Below are 27,999 nucleotides of genomic sequence, written 5' to 3'. Positions count from 1 at the left end.
GGTTCAACCCATGTCGTCGCCCCCACCCAGCTTCTGGACGCTCTCAAGGCTATGAACAAACCCGACGAGGAGCCGACAAGCTAAAATCACAACTTCCTCCCCCCAAACCCCATCGCCCAGTTACCCTCTCCCTCCATCCGTCGCCCTGTAAATCTCACCCGCTCCTATAGAAATTGTGTATGCATCTTGCTTGAGAGAAAAAGAAAAAAAATAGATGATTGGTTAAAGTAAAAAAAGAATATTCTATAAATTGATATATATATATATATATATATATATATATATATATATATATATATATATATATAAATATATATATATAATGTTGAAATAAAATAATCACTGCAAGTATTCAGTTTTACAATGGATGCAAATGATTAGACTGTCAAACCGTTTTCTCATTATTAATTGCAATTTAAAAACCTGAAAATACCAAATGTAATATTGTATGTTATGGAACCTGCTAGAATATGTAAATGGTAGATCACTTTTTGCTTTCGTTCCTTATTTAACAGTTTTTTTTTTTATGGCTTAAAGTGGTTGGGGGAGGGACTGGTTTTTATGCAAATAGACCAGTGAAGCAAAATGATGCATATCACTTCCTACAGTACGCTGAAGGCTAAACTGACGCCCGGTTTAGATGCTTGGGTTTAATTGTTGTCTCATTTTAGATGTGCATGCCATGGATGTGGCCCTTTTGACGTGTGAAAACATTGAAAAATAAAGATTAAAACATGTTAAGATGTGTAAAAATGTAACATTGAGCATCTTTTGGGACTCCGGTGATGAAGAGGAAGGAGGCCAAAGGAGTAACAGATCAAAGCCTCAAGCTGTAAAAGTGAAAGAGACACTGTACATAGATGGCGAACGTCATCCCTCCTTCAGTCGAGATTCCGGGAGCATTTACTCTCCATATCCTTTTCTTTTCACGTCTCCTTCTACAGAGACCTCATGATTTAGTGTGAAGAAGGCCGTTGCTTGCAGATGTTTAAGGAAATCAAAAAAAGGGCCAGTTGTATTTCAGTATTGTATCTCGTCCAATTAAGTCTCATCATTGGTTAGTAAACAATGTTTAACCGGGACATGCACTGAGTAACGTGTTGTTGTATATGCCATATGTTACTGTTTTTCCGTCTCACTGTTGACTGGTGAAAATTTCTGACTGTGAAGTAGTAAAACTTTCCTTTGCCAATGTGAAGCCACTGTGTTTGTGACGTATTAGCTGTAGCTGTAGTTCAACTGGGGAAAAAAATAGGTTATATCTAGCTTTTGTTTGACTGTCTTGTAGTTTCTTTCTGATGCAATGTTTTATCTTCCACTGGTGAACGGCTTTGCAACAAAAAGCAATCCCCCTTTTTAACGTTTTGGTTTCCGTTACCTCTTTACTCTGTTTTGGCAGAAAGGTTGTATATTGCACTAAGCGTTTTCTGTGATGCAAACGCTTTTATGGTCTCTTTTTATTTATTTATTCTTTTTTAAATTATTACCCTATTTTGTGTTTGCTGTTGTATAGCTGTGTCGACTAGATTGATTTCTATTAAATTTATTTTTCAGACACTATCAATAAATAAGAACGTAGTCTGTCTTAAACCTGTCGATCTTACTGGGATTATATGTTTGCGAGTGTTGAAGCACAAACTAAAGTATACTTCATGTGTACCAATGTAGTAAGGCTGTCTAATAAATTGGCTTCCATTACAAATACGGAATCAGTACATTTTTGTGACGTGACTTCCTCTATACCTCCGATCACATCTTCTAGCCTATGATAATCTCAGATTTTCTCATATGGATGTTGATTTATATGGAAATGTATGATTTATAACAGGGTTCCCAAAACATTTGAACCATAGACCATTTTCATAACTGTGCAGATTGTACTCAGTTTCTAGCTGATATAAAACATACAGGGGCTGGACAATGAAATGGTTTTACGTGCCACCAGTAAGAACAGAGTGTGAATTAGCAGAGCAATAGCACAGCTGTGCATAAATTCAAAGTTCAAAGACGGACTTAACTTCAAATGGCACCATTTATTGTCAAGTGTTACGGCTGTATCATGGAAATGGCATATTTTTATGAATGAAGGCCAGTATCACTGATATTAATATAGCTCGATGAAAATTATTTCCCCCCAAATTTTAAACATTTATTTAGTTTTCCTCTAAGTTGTCCATTTATGTTCACGATTGTGCTGCATTCACTCACAAAAATAAATGTTTTATATATTTACGGTAGGAACATGGAACATAATGATTTTTGGCATAAAAGAAATACCCATACAATGACCCATACACGAATATACCCGTACTACTTGTGACTGGTTTTGTGATCCAGGGTCACATATTTTAATATTAATAAAAATTAAAAACATTTTTAAAAATTAATTACAGGTCTGGTAATGGCTACCTGTTATTTCCAGGGTTTCCATGACTGTGGGAACCCTGTTACATTGAACAAAATGTTGTGGCATGGACCATTTGATAAGCCACCAACCTTGATCTGAATGCATGATACACTAGCTGACTTTCGACTCAGACTTCTCTCCATACAAACACCTGCAGCATATCAAGAGAAATGGAGGAGGAGTGAAAGGTCCAGTTCGTTACCTAGCTGTAAGGAAAAACAGTAGCATGACACGGGTCAAATACAGAATCATTTATAGTAGTAAATAAAGTACAAAAGTACAGCTCTATAAATACAAAAACACATAAAAGAAACATAAAAAACGCTACCAGAGTCAATAAAAACAAGCAGCACTAAAAAGACATTTTCCCAAGAAAACTATATATACAATATTTTGTAACAATCAATATCTCATAACCCAATAAAACAGAAAAACTTACGCGCACACCATTCCCATTATTGGTTCCACGAAGTGAAATGCATGTTGGTCTTTTCACATTGACCTCAATGCTGCTACAAACACTTGTGGGACTCAAGGAATGCTGGATGATATACACTGAAGTAAACTGCTGTTTCTGACAAGTTAAAAACGGTTATCCAGTTTGAAATTGGGAAATTCCAGGTAAACAAATACAGCACAAAAGTACTGTAATATAAATACAAACACAAATCACCCAAAAACATCAAGAACAGCACTGTACTTATTCCCCCCTAATAGAAAAGATAAAGATTTAAAAACCTGTCACTGACAGATATGAAAAACAAATCCGTTTCACATTCATACTGTGAAAGTAACTTTTCTTATTTGTTAAAACAAATATAAATCTACCACACTGTGGATATTTGAAAAGCTTAACAATGACGTTATCTGGACTTGCCAGAAAAAACGGTCTAGTACAGTGGACCCAAAAAGCCTTTGGACAGCTAAACCACACTTAAACATGCATACATGTCTTTTCATTATATAACAAAATATATCTGGTATCTGTAAAAAAAAAAAATCTGTAAAAGAGTGGATGTCCTCAAGTTCTACTAATGTTTGGAAACAACAATGTGTCCACGCCTTTATCTTCATTTACAACAGTCTATTTATTGTTGTACTTGTTTTTTATTTATTTGAAACTTTTCAAACTTTTCAGTTAAAAAAAGGTATATTTCTTGTATTTTTTGCTGCATTCATCTTTAAGTGTGGATTAAGTTTCCAAATATTGTTGAGGTCACTGTATACAAACCTGTATTGTTTAAGCCACCATAATGCAGCTATCAATCTCTAAAAGTTACCTGAGACATTTCCCAGCATTTTCTACAGCAGCGTTGCATGTCTGCATGGCATCAGTCACACTGCTATGAGAAAAAGTTATTTTACGTAAACTAATAAAAACGAACAAACATCACTTTCTTTATGCGAAACAGCTGAGCACAAATGCATTATTCCTCATTTGATGTCACTTTGGATAAAGGCTTCAGCTGAATGAACAAATGCTGGTGTCAGTAGGTGCAGGATGTGGTGAGGAAGCTACTGCAGTGCAGCCCTGAGGACAGAGAGTGAGCCATGCGATGCGAGACCTCTTTCATGTTTCTAGCCGCTGTGAGGGCGCGGGTCAGAGAGCTGTCCAGAGAGAGCTGCTGATGGTCCAGAGAGAGAGAGCGTCTGCGATGACCTCTGACCCCATCTCTGCTGGGACTTGCTGTGATGTTAAAGGGTTGTGAGCTGGCCTGTGTCGTCACTGGGCTGGAGAAGTAACTGCAAGAAAATGACAACAGAGTCAATTTTATATTAATTGTATAATATAAATGTTATAAGGTTTTAATAAAGCTTGCAAAACTCATCCATTGACAGGAAGTTGAAAATGTTTTACATGTTTCTAGAGTCTGCATCATTGTCCAGACAGCAGCAGAGGAAAAAGTACTCACAGAGCTGAAGGATAGATGGGCACATACGGGATAACTGGAACACCTCCCTGCAATGTGGGGCGAGGAGCCACTGCCACATTCATGCCTCCTCTGTCCCTCTGTAAAGATCTCATTTGTTCCCTCCTTCTGGGGGAGGAAACTGGAACCTGATTGGCTAAATAACCACACATGAGAGTCAACATGATTCTTGGTGATATACAAGTCACATTAGGTGAATATATCAGCAAAATATCTTCATTAGTTTATTGATAATAAAGTGCAAACCTGTTTGAGAGGCTCTTAATGCACCACACAATGGACATTGGCTACAGGAAGGCTGCGTGAGACGTGGAGAGCTCCTGCTCCTCATTGGGCCTTTAATTAATAGTGTAAAGGACAGGAGGATAGTTCATGAAATTAAATCTCAGTAAGTTTCAGATCCCATTATCATGATAGAAGGAGGATGCTTACGTGTCGAGGCACCAGTGCGATCTGACATGCAGTGTAGACAGGTACCGGTAGGTTCCGGTCCTCGGCTCGGTTCCATTTCATCGCTATTGTCGGATCTGCCTGCTGATGTTCAATTAAAATGACCACAAATTGTTCTTGACTACCATATCAAAACCTGGTAATCTATGTTAAATTATAACAAAGATCTATTCTTACAGGTACTCTCCTCTTTGTGACGTTCAAATCCTCTGGTTTGTCTTCTCCCTCTTGACGTCATAGGGGACATCGGGACATGTCTTAATGTTGATGGTCTTGGCTCAGACTGGATTTGCTCAGAATCAGTTGCTGCAGCAGGGTTAATAAGGAGCATGGTGAAAAAGTAATATAATCTCAGAGCTTAACTGATTCAAACTTGGCATCCAAGTGTTTCGTTATTCAGGGCCGTTGAATCCCTATCTTACAACAAAACCATGTGCCATATTTATCCTACACTGATTTGGAAAGATTTACAAGTAGCTAGACATACTCAGGTCAGTTTCAGGTCGATGTCGAGGTAAAGATGCTGATCTCTGCCTCAGGATGGGCCTTGGTGAGTATCCCTTCTCTTTTTCTACATTCCTCTCTCTCTCCCTCTGCCTTCTCCTCCTCTCTGACCTAATAAAAAAAAATCCAGCATGGTCAAATCTTTTTGAAGTTGTAACACATCCGATTATTAACAACAAGTTCAAGGCAACATATATAATATTTTGATAGTCTAATTACCTTAAATGAAACCACTGCGGTGTTGTTGTCTGTGGGTGATTTCTGGTGTTTTCTGTGGCAGAAGGGGGCGCTCTAACAGGACTAGCAGGATTGGAGAGTCTCAGATTTCCCTCTAGTCTCTCCTGTAGTCGGTTCACTTCTTGCTGTAGAGATTCAAGAGCCTCTCTGAAACATACATAATGCATAAAAGGTAGTTTTTGTAGTTTAAAGAGGGAACAAAACATGAAATTCAAAATTCATAAAATCAGTCACTATCTGGAGTTCCAATTTCGATGCGTCAAATTAATGCTGCTTTGATCTTCTGTCCATCAGAAAAATCTTAAAAAAGTAACATGGTTTCCACAAAAATATTAAGCAGCACAACTGTTTTCAACATTGATTATAAGAAGAAATGTTTCTTGAGCAGAAAATCAGCATATTAGAATGATTTCTTGAAAGATCATGTGACACTGAAAACTGGAGTAATGGACGCTAAAAAAATCAGCTTTGAATAAATTACATTCTAAAATATATTTAAATAGAAAAGAGTTAATTTGAATTGTGATAATATTTCACAATATTACTGTTTTTACACTACTTTTGATCGAATAAATGCAGCCTTGGTGAACATAAGAGACTTAATTCAAGCTTCATTCAAAAAATATATACAGACAGCAAACTTTTGAACGGTAGTGTACATTAAAAGTGTAAAAGACGACAGAGCATGTCAAATATTTCCCTTTATGAACAATTTGAAGTTATAGTAGCAGGCCAAGTGTCCTCTTCAAAAGTCCCAAGTCATGTTGGGTCAGATGACGTCAAGTCATTATAAGTTTTAGTGTGGACCACATTTTTTATACTGACTGTTAAACGTCAAAATGAGTCTTAAGGTGTTTAGATGAAACTGTTCATGTTGGCTCTAAAGATATTTTGAGTCTGTTAGAGTTCAGATCAACACAGGGTTTAGAAATAACCATTGCAGTGAGAAGCATTACAGGGACTGCCAGGAGTGGTGGGTGTGTGGATGTGGGTAGGTGAATATTTCAACCATCAAAAACACACAAGCGGTTTTATTAATAGCTAATGGTGATTAACGCTGGTCTCTTGATGTGGAGCAGAATACATACCAGCACTATCTTCAGCTAGTCTATTTGAGAGACAAACTCCTGCTGAATCAAAGAAAGGAAAGAATGAAAATTAAATCTAATTATCCAGATGGAACTCTGGCTGCCATAAAGTGAAAAATGATTTTATAGAGACCACTTAATACCACTGGATTTTTTCCCAGAACACCCTTACAGTAGAGCCCTGGCTCAAAAGAGCAGCCATAAATCTCTGCTTGTTTGTGCTGAAGTGGCCATGTCAGCCTTTAGGAAACTCACTGGTGATTTGTTAGCTGAACGGAACTTTGGGCTTCGAGGTGGTCTTCGTGGTGATAAGGCACATGGAAGGAGGGGCTTCTGTGAGAGCGGAGTTGCAGATTGGCTGGTTGTGGGTATTGGCTATCCTGTGCTTTTTCCTCCCCAGATAAGAAATGGACTGAAAAATTATGGATAAAAGCAGGATGCAGAGAGAGAGAAAGAGGATGAAAAGATAAATGCAGGATCAGAATTAATGACGTGTTCAAATATCAGCCTTTTTCAAGATAATAAATGTATATACAATAAATGTTTTCATGGTAATGCTGTAAAAATGTTATGTATATATATATATGTATATACACACACACACACACACATATATATATATATATATATATATATATATACACACACACATATATATATATATATATATATATATATATTATAGCATATATTACAACATTTATTATACCAGGTTAATGTTAAATTATATTCTATTGTTAATTTACATTAAAATGTTCAAAACGTATTAGTATATGTGGAAATTGACATCAACCTTAATCTATCCATCTTCATAAACGCTGTAAAAGTATTCACTTAATGCATTTATTGTAACTATTTATTATGATTTCATAGAGAGAAACATAAGACAACCGTATTAATACAAATGGACTCCTAGAAGTGAAAAAAAATATATTTTGACATGCTTTTTGTATGAAATGTCAAACCTATTCTAATGCTGACACCCACCATGATCACTCCCATGATCTGATTGGCTGGTCAGACTGCTTGGCCAGGGCAGGATGGCGCTATTAGGCCAATGAAGGGGAGAGATTGATGGAGAAAGGCTGGAAGAAGAACACCTTTCCTCCCCTCCTCTCTTCCTAACCGGACCTGTGCAACCTCCAGACATGCTGAGGTGTTCTCCTGGGGTATTCGGAGAGGGTTGTGAGCGAGAGGTGGAGACGGCAAAAGGCTGCCTAGAAGGAGGAGCAGACTCAGGTCTTTCTGTGTTCTTCATGTGCGAGCTAGACGGCGTGGAACTGGAGAAGATATCAGAAAAATATAAAGCTGTTTAAATTCCCTAGGATGGCAAAAACATTTAACTAGAATTTAAATAAAATTTTAAATTTAAATTTAAATTAAACCTTTTGCCCATTTTATGATCAATCGGGTGGAAATTAAGTTTTGTCACTTAAAAAGTAAAAGCACACCTCACCTCTTCTCCCGAAGTATGAGCAAGTTAAAGTGATGCTTGTTTTACTGAGTACCACTAAAGCATTATAGATCACTGGTTTCCTAATTATGGGTCACAGAATCAAAGTGTTCTCTAGACATAGTCTGGTGTACACAGTGAAGGCACATCATACTTCACCACTGCCCTCTGTTGTAGAGGACTGTGTACTGCAGGAGTGAGCTGACTGCTCTCAGATCCCAAAAAGCCACTGTCTGTCTCTGGAGACATGACCCCATCCTGCAGTGTCAAAAATAAATGCAAGAACTCGATTAAAATAATTATTCATGCACATAAAGAAAGAATTAGTCCTTTAACTATAACATATAGTGTTGTTCATCACATATAAAGTACAGTCACTGACCAGAAGGGGCGCTCTGAAAGTCTTGGCCTTCGCTTTCAAGCCCATAGTTTTGGCCTCTATACTCTCTGCCAGGCTGGTTAGGCTACTGCTTTGAGTTTTCCTGCTTCCTGACATTTTCCTCTCACTGCCCTGTTGTCCTGGCAACACCGAGGAGTGGCAAAGAGCCTCTGGGTGAGTTTCCATAGAGTCACACACCTGTAACCTAACAGATGGGCTGGAGCGAGGGACACAATCTGCTGCTGGCTGCCTAAAGAAAGAGAGAATGGAAGTGAATGAGAGAGAGCAAATAGCCAGGTGTTGATAATAGTGCAGTGCGGATTGAACTGCTGCTACCCTTAATTATCTTTCAAAATCTGATAACAACATCCAGCTGATGTGTAGATCACAATCACAGAATGATTCTTATTACATCTGTGTCAATTACTTTTATTTATATCATTGAATTAAAATAAACTGATAGAATCTCAGGGTTTCTAAAATGGATGGGGCTCATCAGACAAGATGTTCTCTAATTGGTAGGATACAATAGTTCTAATCCATGGTACACCTGTCAATTTCTCAAATCGGTTAACATGGCCCAAACAGTGATTTCTGGATAATGAAATATAATAATATAACATTCTTTACTGTCTAAAGTTGCTGATCCCATAGATCTTCTAAACACTGCCAAAGAAATATTTACAAATATCTAAACATACTTAAATCAAGATACATGTTCTTAAGCAAAATTGTCATGTTTTTTGAAAACATAAAAATTAAGTGAGTTTACACTTAAAACGAGAAAACATCTGCTAGTGAGGTAATAAACGTAGTTCAAAGGGAAGTGCATTTTTTTTACACCACTAGAAGATATTTTTCTTGTTTAAAGTATAAAGTCACTGAATTTTAATAAGATATAAAGTGTGATTTTCTGCAGAGGTGGCTCATAAAAATTTTGGGGTGGAAAAAGCGAGAAGGGCGATCTAATTTTAATCAAATTCCCAGTGATTCATGTAATTTCATGTCTCAGAATGTGAATTCCTTGTTTGTAATTTCACCATTGTAACGGCATAAAATATTACTGAGGTTGGAACCACTGCTGCTTTTCCGTAAATTACGTGATATTAGTTTGAACTGCTCCCGCTGATAATCTAGCAACTACCTTAATTATGGAGAGTAGAGATATTGAATATTTGATCGCCAACAAATTTTTAAGATTAAAAATAAAGGAAGACCCCACACAACGAAATTGGATATAGGCTACAGCAATCACCTAATCAAAAACATTTTTAAAATCCACCAGCAGCCAAAATCTTTAATTTTGCCTTTTTAAATGAATGTACCTTGATTTAAGAATGTACAGAAATTGTACTGGAAAACAACAATAAGAAAACCATTGCAGTGCATCTGTGAAGCTGATATATTATGTGAAATAGGCTCAGGACTCACTGCTGAGCAGATTTTGTCATCTCACTCTCATTAATAGTCCTGTGTCGTTGTCTGACCGTTACACTTTTTTCCCCAGAGGGAACACAGTGTCCAAAATCCAGCAAGTCACGGCTCTTTAAAGTCACAGCTTGGTCCAGCATCCTGGGGAGCTCTTTAAAACTCTGATAGCTGGGTAAGAAGACAATAAGAGATAGAGTCTGACATTTAAAGCTGACTGATATATATATATGTGTATATGTGTGTGTGTGTGTGTGTGTGTGTGTGTGTGTGTGTGTGTGTGTGTATGTGTGTGTTAGAGAGAGGTTCAAAGGTCACTCACCAGCCCATGAGGTTACTGAAGTCTTTCTCCACATGCTTGTGTTTGTCATAGAGTGGATGAAGAACAAATGGGAGGATCTCTTCTTCCTCTCTGTCTGCATCACTCTCTCCGCTAACTGAACTGACCTCCACACCAACACACGCCTCAGGATGGACAGCTGACAGTGGGCTCTGAGAAGGAATGGAGGAGAAAATCAGTCATTTTCCGTCCTTCATATATGTGAGCTTATGAGGTCAGAGGTTAAGTTTTAGGCACCTCAGGTAGAGGTTCAGTCTCCAGCAAGGACACAGAGAGCACATCTGAAGGAGGGAGCGGGGTTAAAGTAGACTCAGAAATGGGTTGGTTCTGTTCTGCTTGCTCCAGCCACTCCTTCATCTCATCCAGTCGCATCCCTGACCTGAAGATCTGACCTTCTAGGTCCCTGTGTCACACACAAACACACAGTATACATTTTCAGTGCATACTACAAACCAGTGTCACAGGAAGTAAACAGGAAGCACAGCTTTGTCAATATTTGCATCAGCATCAAACAACAATGACATTTCTCCGTGAACAAATCAATAAAAAAAAGTTTTTACGTTTTTTTATTTTTTGAAAGAAGTCTCGTATGCTCATCATGCATTAATTTGACGAAAAATAAATTCAAAATAGTAATATTGTGAAATATTATTGCAATTTAAATACATTTTTTGTTTTATATACTTTCAATTATTATTATTATTATTAAATATAAATTGATTCCTGTGGTGGCAAAGCTGAATTTTCAGCAGCCATTACTCCAGTTGTCAGTGTCACACGATCTGATATGCTGATATGTAAAAAATATGTTCTGATTAATATTTTTGAGGATTTCTATATTTTTAAGGATTCTATGATGAATAGAAAGTTCAAAAGAACAGCATTCATTTTAATTAGAAATATTTTGTAATGTTATAAATGACTTTACTGTCACTTTTGATAAATTTAATGCATCCTTAAAAGTATTAAAAAATAATGAATAAAAGTATTAATTAAAAAAAAAAGTCTATAAAAATCAAATGGTAGTGTATATATACATATATTTAAAACATATGCTACCTGTCTGGGTCAAAGGTGACATGCCCGCCTTGTCGCTGCTGCAGCATCTGATACTGGGCTCGTGCATCTAGGTAAGCCCTCTCAAGAGACTCTTGCCCCTGAGCCAGTGTGGAGAGACCCTGTAGAGGATTCAGACTCAGTCAATCTGACTTAATTTCTTTAAAAATTCAAGTAAAAAAAACAAAACAAGCATCATCGTACCTTTATCTGTTCACAGGGCTTGAGTTTCCCACTCTTTAGAAGTGCCTCAAAAGCATCCACCTGAACAAGAAAAAGCAGTGCACTGCTGTTAAGATAACAAGATTCCAGCTTATCTGAATTATTTTTCTTGAGTTTGACATAATGATGGTAATTGTTACAGACACCTCTAAAAGATCCAAATAGGTTATTTTAAAGTTAGTTACCTGTACCTGGAATCTATGAGTCTGTTTGGTCAGAGTCTCTGTTAGATGGTCTGCTGTGACAGATCCAGAGCTGATGGAGCTCACAGAGGAAGGGCGAAGACGAAGTACTGTTTTTCTGGAGTTTTCTGCAATGAGAACAAAACCATTTTGGGATGATTGAACAATCTTATTCAGTTTGACTGCAAAACCAATTTAGTGTCAACCAACCAACCAACCAACGTCCATTGCTCATAAATCAGCGAGAAATAAATATATGCACTCATATTCATTATAATTTTACAATCATTATAATTTGACTTAATGATGTCTTATTTAAACGGTGATTGTAATAATAAACATACATTAAATGTTTATATTTAAACATCAAATTAGAGTAGAAACATATCATAAAAAAGTTTATATAAAAACTGCCATCATTTGTTAAAATTTGTTCATTTTTAATTTAACTTTTAAATAAATAATTTAAAAAAAATTGGCCAAATAATAACTTTAATTTTGATTTTGGTAAACTAAAAATAATTTCAGTGCACCACTAGAAAAAATAAAAGTCACCCAAAAAAAAATTCTACTGGTTTCTTAATCATTACAGATATTACAGAAAATATGTACTTCTGTTTGATTGTGATTGGTGTGATTTTTATGTACACTATACAAGTACACAGTTTCAAAGTGGTATTGTCAGTGTGGTGTACCGGGGCCATTCTTCTGCTGGGTCAGGTTAGCAGATCCTGCGCTGAACTCTGCCCTCTGTGCTTGAGGAAAACTGAGGGTTATGACCTTTGACCCTTCATGAAAAACACCTGACAGGATAGCTGTACTGGGCTTTGGGGGTTCAGAATAGAGATCAACCTAAAAAACAAACAGCACATAGAAAACGATCATGAGTTGACAAGTAAAGGGCTACGGTACTTTGACAATAATCCAATTTCTATTCATAATGCCTTATAACGAGTCCTGTGTAAAAGCATTCATATCCCCTATGTGCTGTACTATAAAATCTCTCTAAATCCATATTTACATGGTATACTGTACCTAAGTTACATGTGAAGAAATAAAAGGAGTATGTTTATATTATATTTATTTCTGGTTCAGGTGGAAGCAATCTTCGCTCTGGATCTGTGGGACGATACACAGTGGGAAGAACACAACAAGGACTGTCGCCACCAACTATGTTGATGCTGAGACCATCAGAGAAATACAGCCCTGACTTGACTGCACACATAACAGACCCCTCAGATTTACCGCAGACTAGTAGCTGAACCACAAAGGAGAATGGAGGAGACTCACACACTGTACAATAAAGGGCTCATAAAGCAGGCCATTAAATTAGTGTTTTCCCACTGCTGGACATGCTGATAAGACACTGGATAGAGAAATACACCGAAAACACAATGTCAGTAGGCTGAAATCTTTGCAACTCACACACACACGTGCACACCCGCACGATCTGATTGATCTGATTCTGGTATTGATCGAGTAATAATAAAGATTGTGGACGAAAATTGGTTCTATTTTATTCGAAACTCTCAGGGGTCATGTTGAGGTTGTTTAGTGGGATTTAGTGTCTAATGGCTGAATGACTGTCCCCACTTTATAAGCCCCCGAGACACCAAATCCCACTAAACAACCTCAACATGACCCCTGAGTGTTTCGAATAAAACAGAACCAATTTTCGACCACACTTTTTATTATTACTCGATCAATACCAGAATCAGATCATCAGATGTCAATTAACAGTGTCACCAGCCTACTGTATACCTTCATTTTTACAGAGGTGGCCGATACAAGCAAATATACACAGTATATAATATATATATATATATATATTAACACACACACACACACACACAGTATATATATAAAATAATTAACTTTCTTTTAAATAAACTCTTCATTTTCTGTCTGAATTTGGAAAGGCCATTTCTTAATGCCATTTCTAGAGTTTTATTATTTATCACCAACCCCTATTTCTACATCTAAGAAACCACAACAACGTCAATAAGGGTTATCATTGAAGTGAATGAAACCTGTCTTTCTCAAGCTGTTGTTTCTGTTAAAGCAGAAGAAGATGGCCAGGTCATGTGAGGGAAGAACTTAATGAGCATTAGAGCAAATGCAGCAGAAGATGCAAAACCGAACATACAGAAATGGCCTACAATTATTGGCCTAAATAATAACCAACATTGCTCTTTAAAAGGTTACGGTACTGCTGAAATGAGTTCAGATGAGGTCGTGACATGTAACACTGACCTCTTATGTAACGGCGAAGGTGCGTGACATCACATCCTGTTTTAATTCTGGCACAGGACAAGATTTGTTTTGTCACTTGTTTGGGTGACAGTGTTGTGTTTATTAACCGTTTTCAAGACTGATGCAATGTATGATCTTATCAGACATAAAATAGAGCTCATTTCATGAGAACGATAATAATGATAATGCCATTTAGGTTGTTAATTAGGGGTGTAACGGTACGCAAAAATCACGGTTCGGTACGTACCTCGGTTTTAAAGTCACGGTTCGGTTTATTTTCGGTACAGTAAGGGAAAGAAATGCAAACATTAAACTGCAGGTTGTTTATTACTATAAACTTTTTTTTAACAGTTTGTTTACACTTTTTTAAACACTTTTTAATAAAATATAATAACATATATATAAAATAAAAAAAGAATAAGAAATAAAATACTGCTGCAAAGTTCTCCACTAAATAAAATACTCTCAGTCTCAAACCAATATCACATAATAAAATATAATGAAAAATATAAATAAATAACTATGATTACAGTGCAGCATTACCAATCCCAGCTTGTAGGCCTGCTCATATTTAAAAATTAAGGCTGGGAATCGATAAAAAAAATTAACTAATTAATTGCACAATTTGCTGTTATAAATTGCAATTCCTCAGATATATATATAACTATACCAGCTCAGCAAATAGAAGTGTACTACTGAGAAATTTCACCTTATTTGAGCGGACTTTGCTTTTCCAGTGCGTGATCGGTACATGATTGGAGTGTTTGGGCCGTTAACGACAGAGCAGAACGCGCAGCGCAAACACGGACTCGAACATTGAGCAGAGAGCGCAGCGGGCCGACACACACACACACACACACACACACACACACACACACACACACACACACACACACACACACACACACACACACACGGAACGGAGAGTGCGGCGGCGCACGCAGAGCGGAAAAGCTTTTTTTCGCCCTGCAGTCTATTTCATTGGTTTAGGTTACAGTGACAACGGGTAAAACACTGGTAAAACTTTAGAATCAGCTGCAGGGCGGGATTTGCGCTGAACGCGGAGACTTCGAGACACCCCTCGCTGCAGCCTGTAGCACGATTACGTAGTTGGATGGTCCAATACGTAGTGGATGGAGGTGTGTTTTGGTGACGCATGCGCAGTAACGATCTCTGGGTTATAATCGTACTATCTATGGTTATAATTCGCCTGCGCTGGTAAAGGTGACATGTTTGCTCAATATTGTATTGAGATGATGTTCTAATCTAACCTGTGTAGTAGTAGTAGTACAGTTTAGTAGTAAGTAATTGTTGATGAATAAGTAATTACATAAATGGGATGCTAAGTTATCCGAGTTTCTCTCTACAAAATAGTTAATTTTACAACATTTCAATCACATGATTTTAAACATACATTTGATAGATTAATAGCATTTCCTCACTGCAAGTATTTTTTTCTTTAATGCGTGTATATAGAACATTTTAAAATAAAGCCTTTTTAATTTTCATTATCAACCCATAAACCTGTCATTGTTGCGGGGATATTGCGGGGTTGTTATTATTAGCCATTTTATTTTATTCAGGTCATATTTGCTGTTGAGTGGAAGCAAAAATGAGTCAATAATCTAATTGTCTCTGTAATTTTAAAGGTACAATACAATAAAGTCTGTAAACATCTTACAATACCAGTACACATCCAAGGGAAAATGCAAAAATAATAACAGCATCAAGAAAATAAATCTTGTCAGATGTCAAAAAAAAAAGTGCTTAATGATATTTTGCCTGGTAAGAGTTCCTTCTTTAATGGCTATTCGTTTTTCCAGTGATCTGTAGCTACATAAGGTTCTTGCTGTTCAGTGTCTGCATGTAGGCTACGGAAGCTTGTTTTCGCCACGGAGTGAGAAATTAAAAAGGTAATTGCGATTTTTATCTCACTATTCTGACTTTTTATCTAAGAATTGCGTGATATAAAGTCGCAATTGTGTGTTATTAAGTCAGAATTGCGTAATATAAAGTCGCAATTTCGTGTTATTAAGTCATAATTATGAGATATAAACTCGCAATTGCGAGAAATATAGCTTGAAATTCAGACTTTTTTTCTCAGAATTGCAAGTTTATATCTCGCTATTCTGACTTTATAATACGCAATTGGGAGATAGTCAGAATGGCATGATATAAAGTCGCAATTGCGTGTAGGCTAAGTCAGAATTGAGATGTGAGATAGCCTACTGAGGTAAAAAATAATAATATTTTTGAATAATATTTATTTGACTTTATAACTCGCAATTGCGAGTTAATATACACAATTCTGAGAAAATATCTCAGAATTGGGAGATATAAACTCGCAATTATGTGTTATAAATTCAAAATTGCGAGAAAAAAAGTCAGAATTCTGACTTTATAACACCCAATTCTGACTTTATATCTCGCAATTCTGACTTTATAACACGCAATTGAGACTTTATTTCACGCAATTCTGACTTTATATCTCACAATTCTGAGAAATAAAGTCAGTATGCTAAATGTAAACTCGCAATTGTGAGATAAAAAAGTCTCAATTATTTTTTTAAATGTTTTATTCTGTGGCGGAAAAGAGCTTGCATACTCAAGTGACCATTTTATAAATTAACTTTATTCTTCTTGGAAGATCAAAGCACGTGTGATTGTTTCCGTCACCAAAACACACCACCGCGCATGCGCGTAACAGAGTCCACTACGTATTGGACCATCCAGCTACGTCATCGTGCTACAGGCTGCAGCGAGGACCTCTTGGAGACTTCCGCCACTTAATATGTTCGTGTGGAAACACGAAAATGTACCTATGTTCCGCACACAAAATATTGCATTTGGTCATTCGGTACACACGTGCACCGAACCGAAAGCCCTGTACCGAAACGGTTCGGTACGAATACACGTACCGTTACACCCCTATTGTTAATTGATTTCAATCTTTAATCATAATAGATTCCACCATTTTTTTGTAGATAACGTGTTGCACTCATTTGCTTTTAAAGGAAATAATAAACTATTAAGACGTGCAATTACTGTATTTGTGCAACAACAATGAAGTTAATAGTATTTTCAGTTGCATACATTTACCCGTATAATATCAAGTATGCAGATAATTGAACAATTTGTGCAAATAATGCTTTTGTATGTACACTGCTTATTGCCTTAGTTTGTTTGTTTGCTAGTTTGCTTTTCTCTGAAAGTGTTTGTGTCCTCTGAGAGAAACCTTCTCGGCAGGCCTTTTTATTTGAGGAAAAACATCACAATCAGAGAGAGCCCTCAGTTTGAAAATGAGCCTGTGCTTCTGTATGGCAGTGCTGCTAAACAGAGGGCTGTGATTATGGCCGTCACAAAAGAGATTCTGAATATATATTGTGTTGACTCAGCCTGAGGAGTCTAAAAATAGCACTCGTCAACATCAGAGCAGACGGAGAAAGGAGACAGGCCTGCTGATATGAGGGAGAGCATGGCACTGAATTCACGTCAGCCTTCAAATGAAGGGGAAAAAAAGCACATAACCATAAATACAGTCTGTAAAGCCAACCTTTGCTTTAAGGCGAAGTCGATCGATAGTATTTTCAGCTTCTGCATACTTGGTAAGCAGCCTGTTATAGTCCTCCTGTAAGAATAAGCGAGGTGAAAAAAATAAGAGACTTAATGTTTCATCTTTTATTTTAGCCTAAATGAAAGTAAATCAGCATAATTTCAAGTATGTTCAGAATGCTATGCAACCCATTTGTTTTAAATAGTATGCAGTATGTATACTACAGCTCTAATCTACTACTTTTGTCAAAACGTAGTGCAGATGTAGTGCACACTGCAAGTGAAAATGTTTCCCACAATGCAATTCACTTATACGTCCATATTTAATGTGAACAATAAACTATAATATCAACCAGGATTTTAACATCCCAGACTACTAACAGGTAAGATACTTTTACATAAAAAAAAATGCAAGAAATGTATTTCCAAAATGATCAAACATCAATAGCGAGAGCATGTGACAGCAATGTAGCATATTATAGCTTAAAATGTTGATATATGTTTCAAATGTTTCATATAAATACACAGAATACACTACCGTTCAAAAGCTTAGGTTCAGTAAGTTATTTAGTAAAAAAAAAAAAAAAAAAAAAACTTACAATATTTCACAATATTACTATTTTACTGTATTTTTTTAAATCAGAAAAATGCAGCCTTGGTGAGCATAAGAGACTTTAAAAACATTGAAATGGGTCATCATGACATGGATTTTTTTATCATGTTAATATGTTCCCTGAGGTTCACTTATAATGTTAAAGTTTTTTGCACTAAAAAAAAATATATATATATATATTTTCAAGCCTCATCCTCTGTCTGAAATTATCTGTTTTTATAAAGCGGCTCCTTTAAGGCTTGTCAGTAAACAGCCACTGTTGTGATTTGCCAGTGTCATTTCATAGGAAACAGTATCAATGCCCACTATTGCACATGAGTAAGTGTTTTGAAAACATAAATCCATATAAAACCGTAATTTACAGACAAAGCATTATGAAATCATTTACTTACGGGTTGTGATGCAGCTGCTGCTGTCAGATCCAATACAGCTGGCTGCTTAATCTTTCAACAAAACGTTTCTTTGAAAACTCTCCATTACACTGTGCCTCGGTTACAAAATGAAATTCTCTAAACAAACATATAATCCTCCGACGTGATCCGGGATGCCATTAAAATAAAACATCCACTTGTTCCCGACACTGGTATCCTTTTAAAGTCTTTCCAGGGACGCAAGCGAGCCGTTTAAACTGGACGCGTCAAAGTGAACATTCTTTCACTCTTCAATTTGTTTTAGCTCAAAATACCCCACAGATATTTTTATATAGCATGTTAAACTCATCACTTTTTGAGGGCGAGCAAAAACGCACCGTTTAATGCGTCTGTCCCTTTAAATGCAAATGAGCTGCAGCTCCCGGCTCAGAGGGCGGAGCTTCAAGAGCTTGTGTCCTTTTACCTCACACAGACATGCACTGAAAATGTCAATGTTTATGTTCAAACCGGAGACAATAATGGAGAGACTCAAGAAGTGACAACATGTAGAATGCAACAGGACATTTCTGAATGGTTAGTTAATGAATTTATGTAGCTTATGTGTAGTTATCTTCTAGTCATTGATTAGCATATTCTGTCATGATAATCTATAAATCGTGTTCCGAGGAAGGGATTTATGTAAATTCGAGGGGTTGGTGATGTCACTAACCCTGGAGGAATGTTGTGTAGTCCCTACTAGCCATTTGTTGTAGTCCTTAAAATACGATTTCTTCAAAAGTAAATATCTACCTTTGCCAGATATTGTTTATGCTCAAAAAGCAACATTACACACTAACTAAAGTTAGAAAAGTGAAATCATAATCAACCATCCCTTTAAGCAACTGAATGCCAGTGGGCGGGGCTTATGGTGAGATGATTAGAGGTGGACAGTAACGAAGTACATACTTGAGTGCTGTACTTGAGTAAACTTTTTGAGTATCTGTACTTGACTTATTATTAGAGTATTATTTTTTCGGAAAACATGTTTTAAATGGTACAAAGACCTCTTTTATGTCAAAAGGCAAATTTTATTTCTCATGTGATGACCTCTTTAAAAAATCTTACTAATCCCAAACTTTTGAGCAGTACTGTATACTGTGCAGTAAATAGTATACTAGAATTTCACTGTGAACCGTGTGTTCACTCCTCTTTACGTACCTGCAGCTGCTGCACCAGCGTGCTGGCCTGCTGGGGGCAGCGGAACTCCTCTGGTACTGTACTGTGCAGGCGCTTGAGGGTCCCACTGGTGGAGGGACTTCCTGGAGACCCATCAGAGCTGCTCAACAGGACCTCTCTCACAATCTCAGCAGGGGATTTGAACACTACAGGAAGATCTGGGTGTGAAGTTATTATATCATGAGGGGGTCTACTGCTTTTAGGAGGTTTGTATCCACTGTTTTTCGGGAAATGAACCCTCGGCTTCACTTTGGAGAAATCAGGTAAGGGGTGACTCAGCTGTCCTTTCCTAAGGATACATACACAGCAATAATTGATACAAAAAAATGAGCTAAGTTGGACTAAATGTACAGTATGGACTGATCACATTATAGTACTTTTTGTAAAGTCTGTTTTAAATAAAAAAAAATTTTTATACTTTACAACAATACAACAAATTACTTTTTTCAAAGTTTTAAAGTGAACATTTTTATTTGCTATTTTTTACATTATTTTCATAATATTTGAATATTATTTGCAGAGAAACTTATATTATATACATTTATTTTATTTATGGGCCAACAAATCATGGGTCAAACTATTGGGTCAAAATCATATGAATTTGTGTTCGTCCATTTTTCATCTCACCTGATGTCATCTGGATCAGTGTAAGAGGTTTTGGAGGTTCTGTGGTTCTTCATTGCTGAAGATCGGTGAGGTGTAGGAGGTGGCGAGTGCTTTGAGGGGGAGACGCTTGCTTTAGAAATGCACTGTGCTGGAATGGAAACCTGATCGTCACAGGAAGCAGGGTTTGTTTTTCTGGGAAAGGCCGCTGGAGGCTGCAGGTTGGGGTTAGGACTGTGTAACCTCCTTTCTAATTTTTCTCCACTCGTACTATCTTGGTGGGTTTTTCCCAGTCTGATTTTCATCACAGGGCTTCTTGGTGAAGCTTGAGGTGTGATCTTGTGTTTAATCTGCTCCCCCTTTGATCTAACAGTGTGGTATGTTTTAGGGGCGGGACTCTTGAAAGTGCTAAGAGATGAGTCTGCCCTAAAGTCAAGCTCTGGAAATGTCTCCGCTTCAATATCACAGTTATTCATCATTTCCTCTGAGGACAAACGAGGAAAACTAATGGGATCAGAAGTGTTTCTAAAGGAACAATGTGAGACTGGGAGAAATTGCTCATCGGTTTCCTTGAGTTCCTCACAATCACTTTGCTCAGTCTGCTCTGGGACTCCTGAAATTGGAATGTTTTGGGGTATCTCAGTCATTTCGTGGCTGAAATCAAGGCTCTTTACCATTCCAAACATAGATACCATCTCTTCTGTGACAGGAAATGTTTGGTCCATGAATCTCTGAGTATCTTCACATGTGTCCTCATCAGTCATGTCTAACGCTGTCTCTCTCTCTGGGTAAGAGTTTAATTTGTGCCTTTGGATTGTTGGGCTTCCTGTACCATCCTCATCATCAGTCCAATCTTCCAGCAAATCACTCTGGTCTTCATCTGCTCCATGTTCTTCCTCTAAAAAAAAGAGAGAATGTGAATGAAGGCTGTTTAGACCACATTACCTTTTTTTATTATTATTATACTTACATTACTAATAAAAAGTTTCCAATAAAAGGAGTCGGCAAGATTTTTTAAATGTTTTTGAAAGAAGTCTCTTATGCTCACCAAGGCACTACATTAAAAACAGTATTGTGAAATATTACAATTTAAATTTAAAATGTAATTTATTCCTGTGAAATTGTGAATACTGGAGTAATGACTGGTGAAAATTCAGCGTTTGCATCAGTATCACATGATCCTTCAGGAATTATTCTAATATGCAGATTTGGTTCTTAATAAACATTTCTTCTTATGGTCACTGTTGGAAACAGTTTCTGCTTAATATTTCTGTGAAAACTGTGATACATTTTTTCTTTCAGGATTATTTGATGAATAGGTAGTGTACCTATGACCTAATTATCCCTTTTCACAAAATTAAAATAAGTTTCACTACACAATTACTAAAGTTTTATGCTATTAAACCCAACTGCGGATGTTTAAATGAACTGAGTCCTTACGCAGGAATACAGAGCGGCAGTCGTCTCCAGTGGCTTGAGAAAGCGGCTCAGAGTCCAGCAGCTCACTCAGGTGATAGCTTATCGCCTCTAGTGCAGGTGGAGGCCCATACTCCGGCTCAGGGGTCTTCACGTCCCACAACAGGTCCTCCGCAATCTCCTCCTCTCCTCCCTGATTCAGAGAATCATGATATGCTTATTAAAGAGTTTTAAAAAAGTACCATTATTCATGAAATAGGGCATAAAATGGATAAGACATGTTTCTAATTAAATGCATTTGTCCGCTGACAAGCGTTTTTAAGAGTAATGAGACACTTCTGATGAATAGTCCTGGTGAGCCTGCTCTAAATGACCAATAAATGGGCAGATATCAGTCAAACATCTCTGATGTCCTCACCTCCTGATGGCCTTGACTCTCTGCCAGACCAATGATGCCATTCTCATCCATCTGGCTTTGGAAGTCCTCATCCAGTTCTTCATCCCAGCTGAAGTCCGACCCCTCCGGGCTCGAGGGAGAGGGGTATGCTGGGGCTGGTGTCCACACCAGAACTCCTGCAGTGGTACCACCTCTGCTCCGCTCCATTACCTTGCTCTTTATCTCTCTCTTTTATTCCACCTTGAGTTCCTGTACCACCAACACCTCCTCCACACTGACACTGACGTCTTCTCTCATGGTTGACCAATTACAAATGTTTTTGTAGGTCATCAAGGTGATTGAACACAAACTGAAAAACACAAAAATAGCTTATTCTTTTATTTATTATCATTGAATGATTGATGCCTTACTTTTCATGCTTTTCTAAGAAAAAAATGAAAACTGTCATAATTTACTCACCATCAAGTAGTTCTAAACCTGTATGAGTTTCTTTGTTCCGTTGAACACAAAAGAAACTATTTTAAAGAATGTTGGTAACCAAACAGTTGCTGGTCCCCATTGACTTCCATGGTATACAAAAAAAAAGTACTATGGAAATCAACGGGGACCAGAAAATATCTTCTTTTGTGTTCAACAGAAGAAAGAAACTCATACAGGTTTAAAACAACTTGAGCATGAGTAAAATAATGACAATTTTTATTTTGGGTGAACCATACCTTTAAGAAAAAACACAAACTAATTTAATTAGCAAAGATAAATAACTGAAATCCATTCAAGCTGGAGGAGAAACAGGTGACTAAAGAGAACCGTTCTAAGTGAACATACCTTTAAGCATCTGTGTAACTCCTTACAATAGTCTAATTAATTCTGTCATTCATGTACTGTAGCTCAGTGTTAATTGAGCATGATGAAAGGCTACGCTAAGTCTATAAACAGCTGCTCTCAAGTAGAACCACAAAACATCTGAATAAATAATGTCGATCTTCACCTGCTTCATAACGCCCTGAAACAGAGCAACCGAGCATAAATAAAAAAACAGATATTGTCTTAAAGTTGAAATGTCTATTTTTTTGATGCTCACATACTTATCCACTAAAATGCTAATACTATTCCATCTTAAGTTGCATGTAAATGCCTTTATAACTGCCCTATCAGCTTATTTAATATATGTAGCCTACAGTACATACATTTTGACATTGAGGCTGGGAAAACAAAGTTACTTAATTTTTTAAGTACTTAATAATAACGAATAGCCTAATTTGTTACATTTATATAGCGCTTTTCTGGGTACTCAAAGCGCTTCAAATATGGAAGGGGGGAATCGCCTCAACTTAGTTACTTAAAAAGTTACTTAGTTACTTTTCCTTTGTTTATTAATTACAAAAAAGTCCTATATCTGGCAAATGTTAAGACCAAAAGTGAAATGAATAAGCCTCAGGCTGCTGAAGGAAATGCAAATTCACACCTGTACAGTAGAGGGCGCAGCTCAAACAAACCTGTGAGCTGTGCTGCCATTCTGCATTGCAGAAGAATAGGATGCAGGAGAAAGTTCAACACTCTTACTTCAGCATTAAATAAATAAATAAGTAAATACATACATCAAACAACACGAATATAGGGTATATAAAGTCCTTATTGCTTTAGTATTGTTGAATTGGATCATCAAATGTCAGCAGCAAAGCTATTGGGTAAAACAGTGAGATTAAATACATAGAGTAGCCTATATTTGTGTAATTGTGTAACACATTTACTGTAGCCTAATTATTACAAATTTGCATAATATTCTAAGTTTGCAAATAACTGTTCACTTCACTTTGTGGAATACTGAATACTAAATGATGTTTTTGTGCAAGTGATATTATCAAATGCATGATCACATTTAGTCTAGAACTAGAAAACCATCATGTTCACACAGATCACACAACGCCTCTGCACTTCTCATATTTTCTCAAAAGTATGAAGCATGCAGCATCATGCACCATTTTCAACATGATACTAATACGAAATGTTTCATCATGAATAGCAGCAAATCAGTGCTGAAGTAGTAAAATATGAAAAAAAGAAAACATTTGTGTTTGACCTGAAGGCCATTAATAATTGCATAATCAAAATGAGAACTTTACTTTCGTCTTATTGATGCATATTATTGCTTTGGTAAACAATAAGCAAACAACAGTCTGGGATGTGAATGGTGTGAGGTGTTCTTCAATCTCAAAAACAACCCACAACCTTCACAGGGCCCTTGGTTGCCATGGTGACCACACAACATCAATCTCTGCCGGCCACAGGCATCATTCTGAGAACAGCCAATCAGCATTCAGAACACTGCTTCATGGCAAAGATGAATAGCCGGGGAAGAACTTTTAAAAGAAAAGCACCGTTTAAATTTTCTAGACTTAATTTGGTTTACAATCCTTTAAATTGTGACGCTGCCACATTGGGAGAATAGTTGTGAAGACTTGTCATTTTAAAAATCAAAACAAGGACATTAGGTCTAAAATAGAGACTAATCATAATCTGAGAAATGGCAAAGTGACCCTAACAAGACACACATTCATGCAGTTTCTTCATAAACTACAAGTACGGATGACATGTTGTCATGTCCTGTGTGTAGTAGACATCAAGCGCAGCGTCAGTTCTGGCAGGTCACGTTAGTCAAGCTCACATCAGCTGACTCTCAGCTGATCCACGTCTACCTATAGGAATACGACGCCTATCACCGGATACATATATAAGCTCCTTCAGTATCATGTATCGCGTTTCTCAGGAGCGAATTACCCTCCTCCATCCCCAGCTCCTCCTCTCATCAGTCAGGATTTGGCATTCTGATTCCCCTTTGAATCAGACTAAATTCTCGAATTATGTTGTACATTCAAATATTGAATTAATGATATCTGCATACATTCATGTTGGTTCTGTTGGGTTTACCCTAAGGGGGTTTTTAATGCTGCTCTCCCTGCTCTTATCCATGCTAGGCTGCACGGATGCGCAGGGAGTTCTCGCCCAGAACGGAACCATACCGCCAATCCAACTGTATTCTAATTGTGAATCATATTTGACGATAGTGGTCCTGACAGAACTATTTGTGTAGGTGAAACTTTTGTTTGTAGCAAGCAACTATTCCATAAAGACTGACAAACCGTAGCAATCTGGAGTCTGCTAATCTCCTGAGTGCAGTGCATTCTGCAGCATACGTTAATTAACCGCTTGTCTAGATCTCTGCCATCCATTCAGCGAGCCTGTGGTGAGCTCAGCCAAAAGCAACACGTATCCTATATATAGATCATGCACTGTTACTGCACTTAATAGGCTACATAACAGTGGCCCACACACACACAGCGCTGAACAGGATTAATAAAACGAACAGTGATCCGTAAAGCTCCTTATGGGCCAAGAAGATCCAGTGTCTGAGGAAGAATATTTGTGTTGTGATCAAACAGGCCACAAGATCGACTGTATTGTCAGTGTAATGAAATTAATGCGTCACTTTCAAACCATGAGGATCTCATTTGGGTTGACTTGGAAGGATTGGGATTATTTGACCATCATTGGAAAAAGGTTCTGTTAGAAGACATGTTTAGCACAGAAACACCTGACCCCAGCCTAGAAAGTATTATCTTCCATTTTTTACACATCAGACCTGTTTATTCTAGTTCAAATGGTTGCTTTTTGAATATAATATATTAATAGTATATAATAAATAATATATAAATATAATATTATAGGCTACATTAAATGCTAATAATTCAACAATAATCATAGCATATATCAGATCACATAATACATGTTGAATTCATTGTATTATATGCTAATAAATTAATTAGGCCTAAACAATAATCATAAACGTTGTTTATAATAGTTTTATATAAGATATATCATGTCACACAGTAGAACTATTGTCACTACTGCATGTCATGTCAACTACCATTACGGTTTCATAACTTATTTGTACTTAATTTTCATATTTCTTTTGCATAGTTACGACAAAATGCATATCCAATTTATATTGCATAATTATGTCGGTCTAGTAGGCAAAATAAATAAACATATCCAGCTTCTATGAAATAAATATAGGCTTAGTTATATCTTTAGTTATATCTTGTTTCTGTCAAGTTAATATACATTTTTACAACTTGACTAACGAGCAGAAGGTGGTTTAACCTGTTGATCAAGAGCAAAAGCCCTTTGGAAAGTTGCGAATTCTCTAAATACAAGCACTGTGCTGAAATCTGTTATTGTGGACTTCAATTAACAAGCAAAGTTCTACTGACCGTAGTATTGTAGGATTCTTACCTTGGACATCTAAAACCAGCTCTCTTCATGTGAATACATAAACTTCAGACTGTTTCCATGAGAGCAGCACACAAACTAGCACCACCAGCCCGTCCCTCCATCACTAAGCGACGGGGCAAACATGGACTTCTCACCTGCTTCTTGACAAATGTAACTCAAGCTTCCAGGTCCCTTTTACTTTTGTTTTTGGTTCAGCTCGATCGGGTCTCGCGTGTTCTGGTGCTCGCGCGAGCCAAAATCTCTATCACTCACTCCACGCGACTAGTTTTTTTATTTAACTTCATATCTAAGACTCAGAGTTCAAGTACAAAGCGAAAAGTATAAGGTTTTTGTAGTCTGGGGTGGAAAACTTTATCTTTACTTTCAGAGAAAACCCCAGCAAGCTACAACAAAGACGCTGGATTAATTAATTATACAGTTAAAAAGAGCGAGACGTTGATTTAGGGCGGGGCTTCGTTGTCAAAACCAACAGAACGCTGGATTGGACGTTTTGATTGGCTCAACATGGAAGAGGGCGGGGTTGAAAAGACCAAGAGGATTCATATGGTCCACATAACAGCATCCTTCCTTCTCTTTAACTTTACCCGGAGCCGTTAAAGAACTGTATGCTGCTGAAACTACGAAAAAGTATCTCTCTTTGGAGATGTCATCTTCTAACCGAATACTGACAGAGCAACAAGCTTATTTTTATAGTCATAATAACTCATAAGTCAACGCACTGCAAAACGGTTGTTGTGATACCATTATCAGCCACACGATGGAGCCATAACGGCTTTTTTAAACTATGTAGATCTGTAGCTGTCTTTAGTGGAAGAGCCATTCAAGCATTTGCTGCATGTTCCACTCTCTATCTTTAAAATTTACCGTGAAATATAATGATTAAAATCCTTCAGAAATCTTTTTTTTTTTTTGCATTGTTGTGTGACTTTATATCCAATCTATGCTTTATAAATGTCCATATTCTGCTTAGAAACCTTGTAAAAAATTAAATAAAAGCTACCTGAGATTGACCAATACACATTTTGAATAGTTAAATAATATGTGTAGTATTAGATTCAGTGTTAACAGATGAAAAAAATTAAAATAATTTTGAAGAGTCACAACAAGCAAATGTCACCCATTTGGTGGAATCACCCGGACATATTCATATTCTAAATATGTATCATGATTACAGTATTCATAGAGCACCAGTAAATACCATTGTGAAAGAATATGGTAAGATGGTAGATACTGTACATCAAAGTACTAGTATTATCAGTAAACAAACATTAACTTTTTTATTCATATACGGAAATAATAGTTTATTTATTTATTGATACATTCTTAAAAATCTCACTGTTTTACTTTTTACTCATTTCAATTTATTTTAAACACAAACAAATAGAGACCTACTGTATATGCAAAATAAAGCCTGCAATCAATTATTTCCTCATGTGTTTTATTCATTCCGCCATACGCTTTATGGTTAATGAGGCTTTCTGCATTGTACACCTCTAATGGTTTTTCTCTGTGCTTTGACACCTAATGAATGAGAAACCACACGATGCCTCCTGTTTGCAGATAACTAACCAGTCCAGATAATCATGTGTTTGTGTGTATGAATTGGTTT

General features: G+C 36.9%; 2 protein-coding genes across 5 annotated transcripts in view; one reads left to right on the top strand and one right to left on the bottom strand.

Moving 5' to 3' along the window:
• Positions 1-286, top strand: part of stxbp1a (syntaxin binding protein 1a) — a 30,036-nt gene extending 29,750 nt beyond the window's left edge. For both annotated transcript variants that reach the window (XM_079586123.1, XM_079586122.1), the window contains one exon: positions 2-286. In XM_079586123.1, the coding sequence (XP_079442249.1) occupies positions 2-84 (83 nt within the window). In that variant the 3' untranslated portion in view covers positions 85-286. The remainder of the gene's footprint in view (position 1) is intronic.
• On the bottom strand, positions 281-26,774 carry akna (AT-hook transcription factor). 3 transcript variants are annotated; one of them, XM_079586119.1, is made up of 24 exons: positions 26,391-26,774; positions 22,119-22,446; positions 21,725-21,893; positions 20,309-21,182; positions 19,664-19,970; positions 17,484-17,558; positions 12,373-12,529; positions 11,681-11,805; positions 11,478-11,537; positions 11,277-11,395; positions 10,455-10,620; positions 10,200-10,369; positions 9,881-10,048; positions 8,453-8,699; positions 8,225-8,328; positions 7,605-7,897; positions 6,873-7,029; positions 5,512-5,676; positions 5,276-5,403; positions 4,966-5,094; positions 4,771-4,872; positions 4,585-4,674; positions 4,321-4,474; positions 281-4,150 (listed from the first exon to the last, which is right to left on the bottom strand). In XM_079586119.1, exons 2-24 carry the CDS (start codon positions 22,302-22,304, stop codon positions 3,895-3,897), a joined length of 4,401 nt encoding a protein of 1,466 aa, XP_079442245.1. In that variant the 5' UTR covers positions 22,305-22,446; positions 26,391-26,774; the 3' UTR covers positions 281-3,894. The 3 variants fall into 3 exon arrangements, with proteins under 3 accessions (XP_079442245.1, XP_079442247.1, XP_079442246.1); XM_079586121.1 differs by having other exon boundaries at positions 4,771-4,869; XM_079586120.1 differs by having other exon boundaries at positions 26,525-26,774.
• Positions 26,775-27,999: the final 1,225 nt, after the last annotated feature.

Source organism: Phoxinus phoxinus, assembly GCF_949152265.1.
Source record: "Phoxinus phoxinus genome assembly, chromosome: 17".
Lineage (NCBI taxonomy): Eukaryota > Metazoa > Chordata > Actinopteri > Cypriniformes > Leuciscidae > Phoxinus > Phoxinus phoxinus.
Note: the sequence above shows the minus strand (reverse complement) of the source record. Positions and strands in the feature narration are given on the sequence as shown.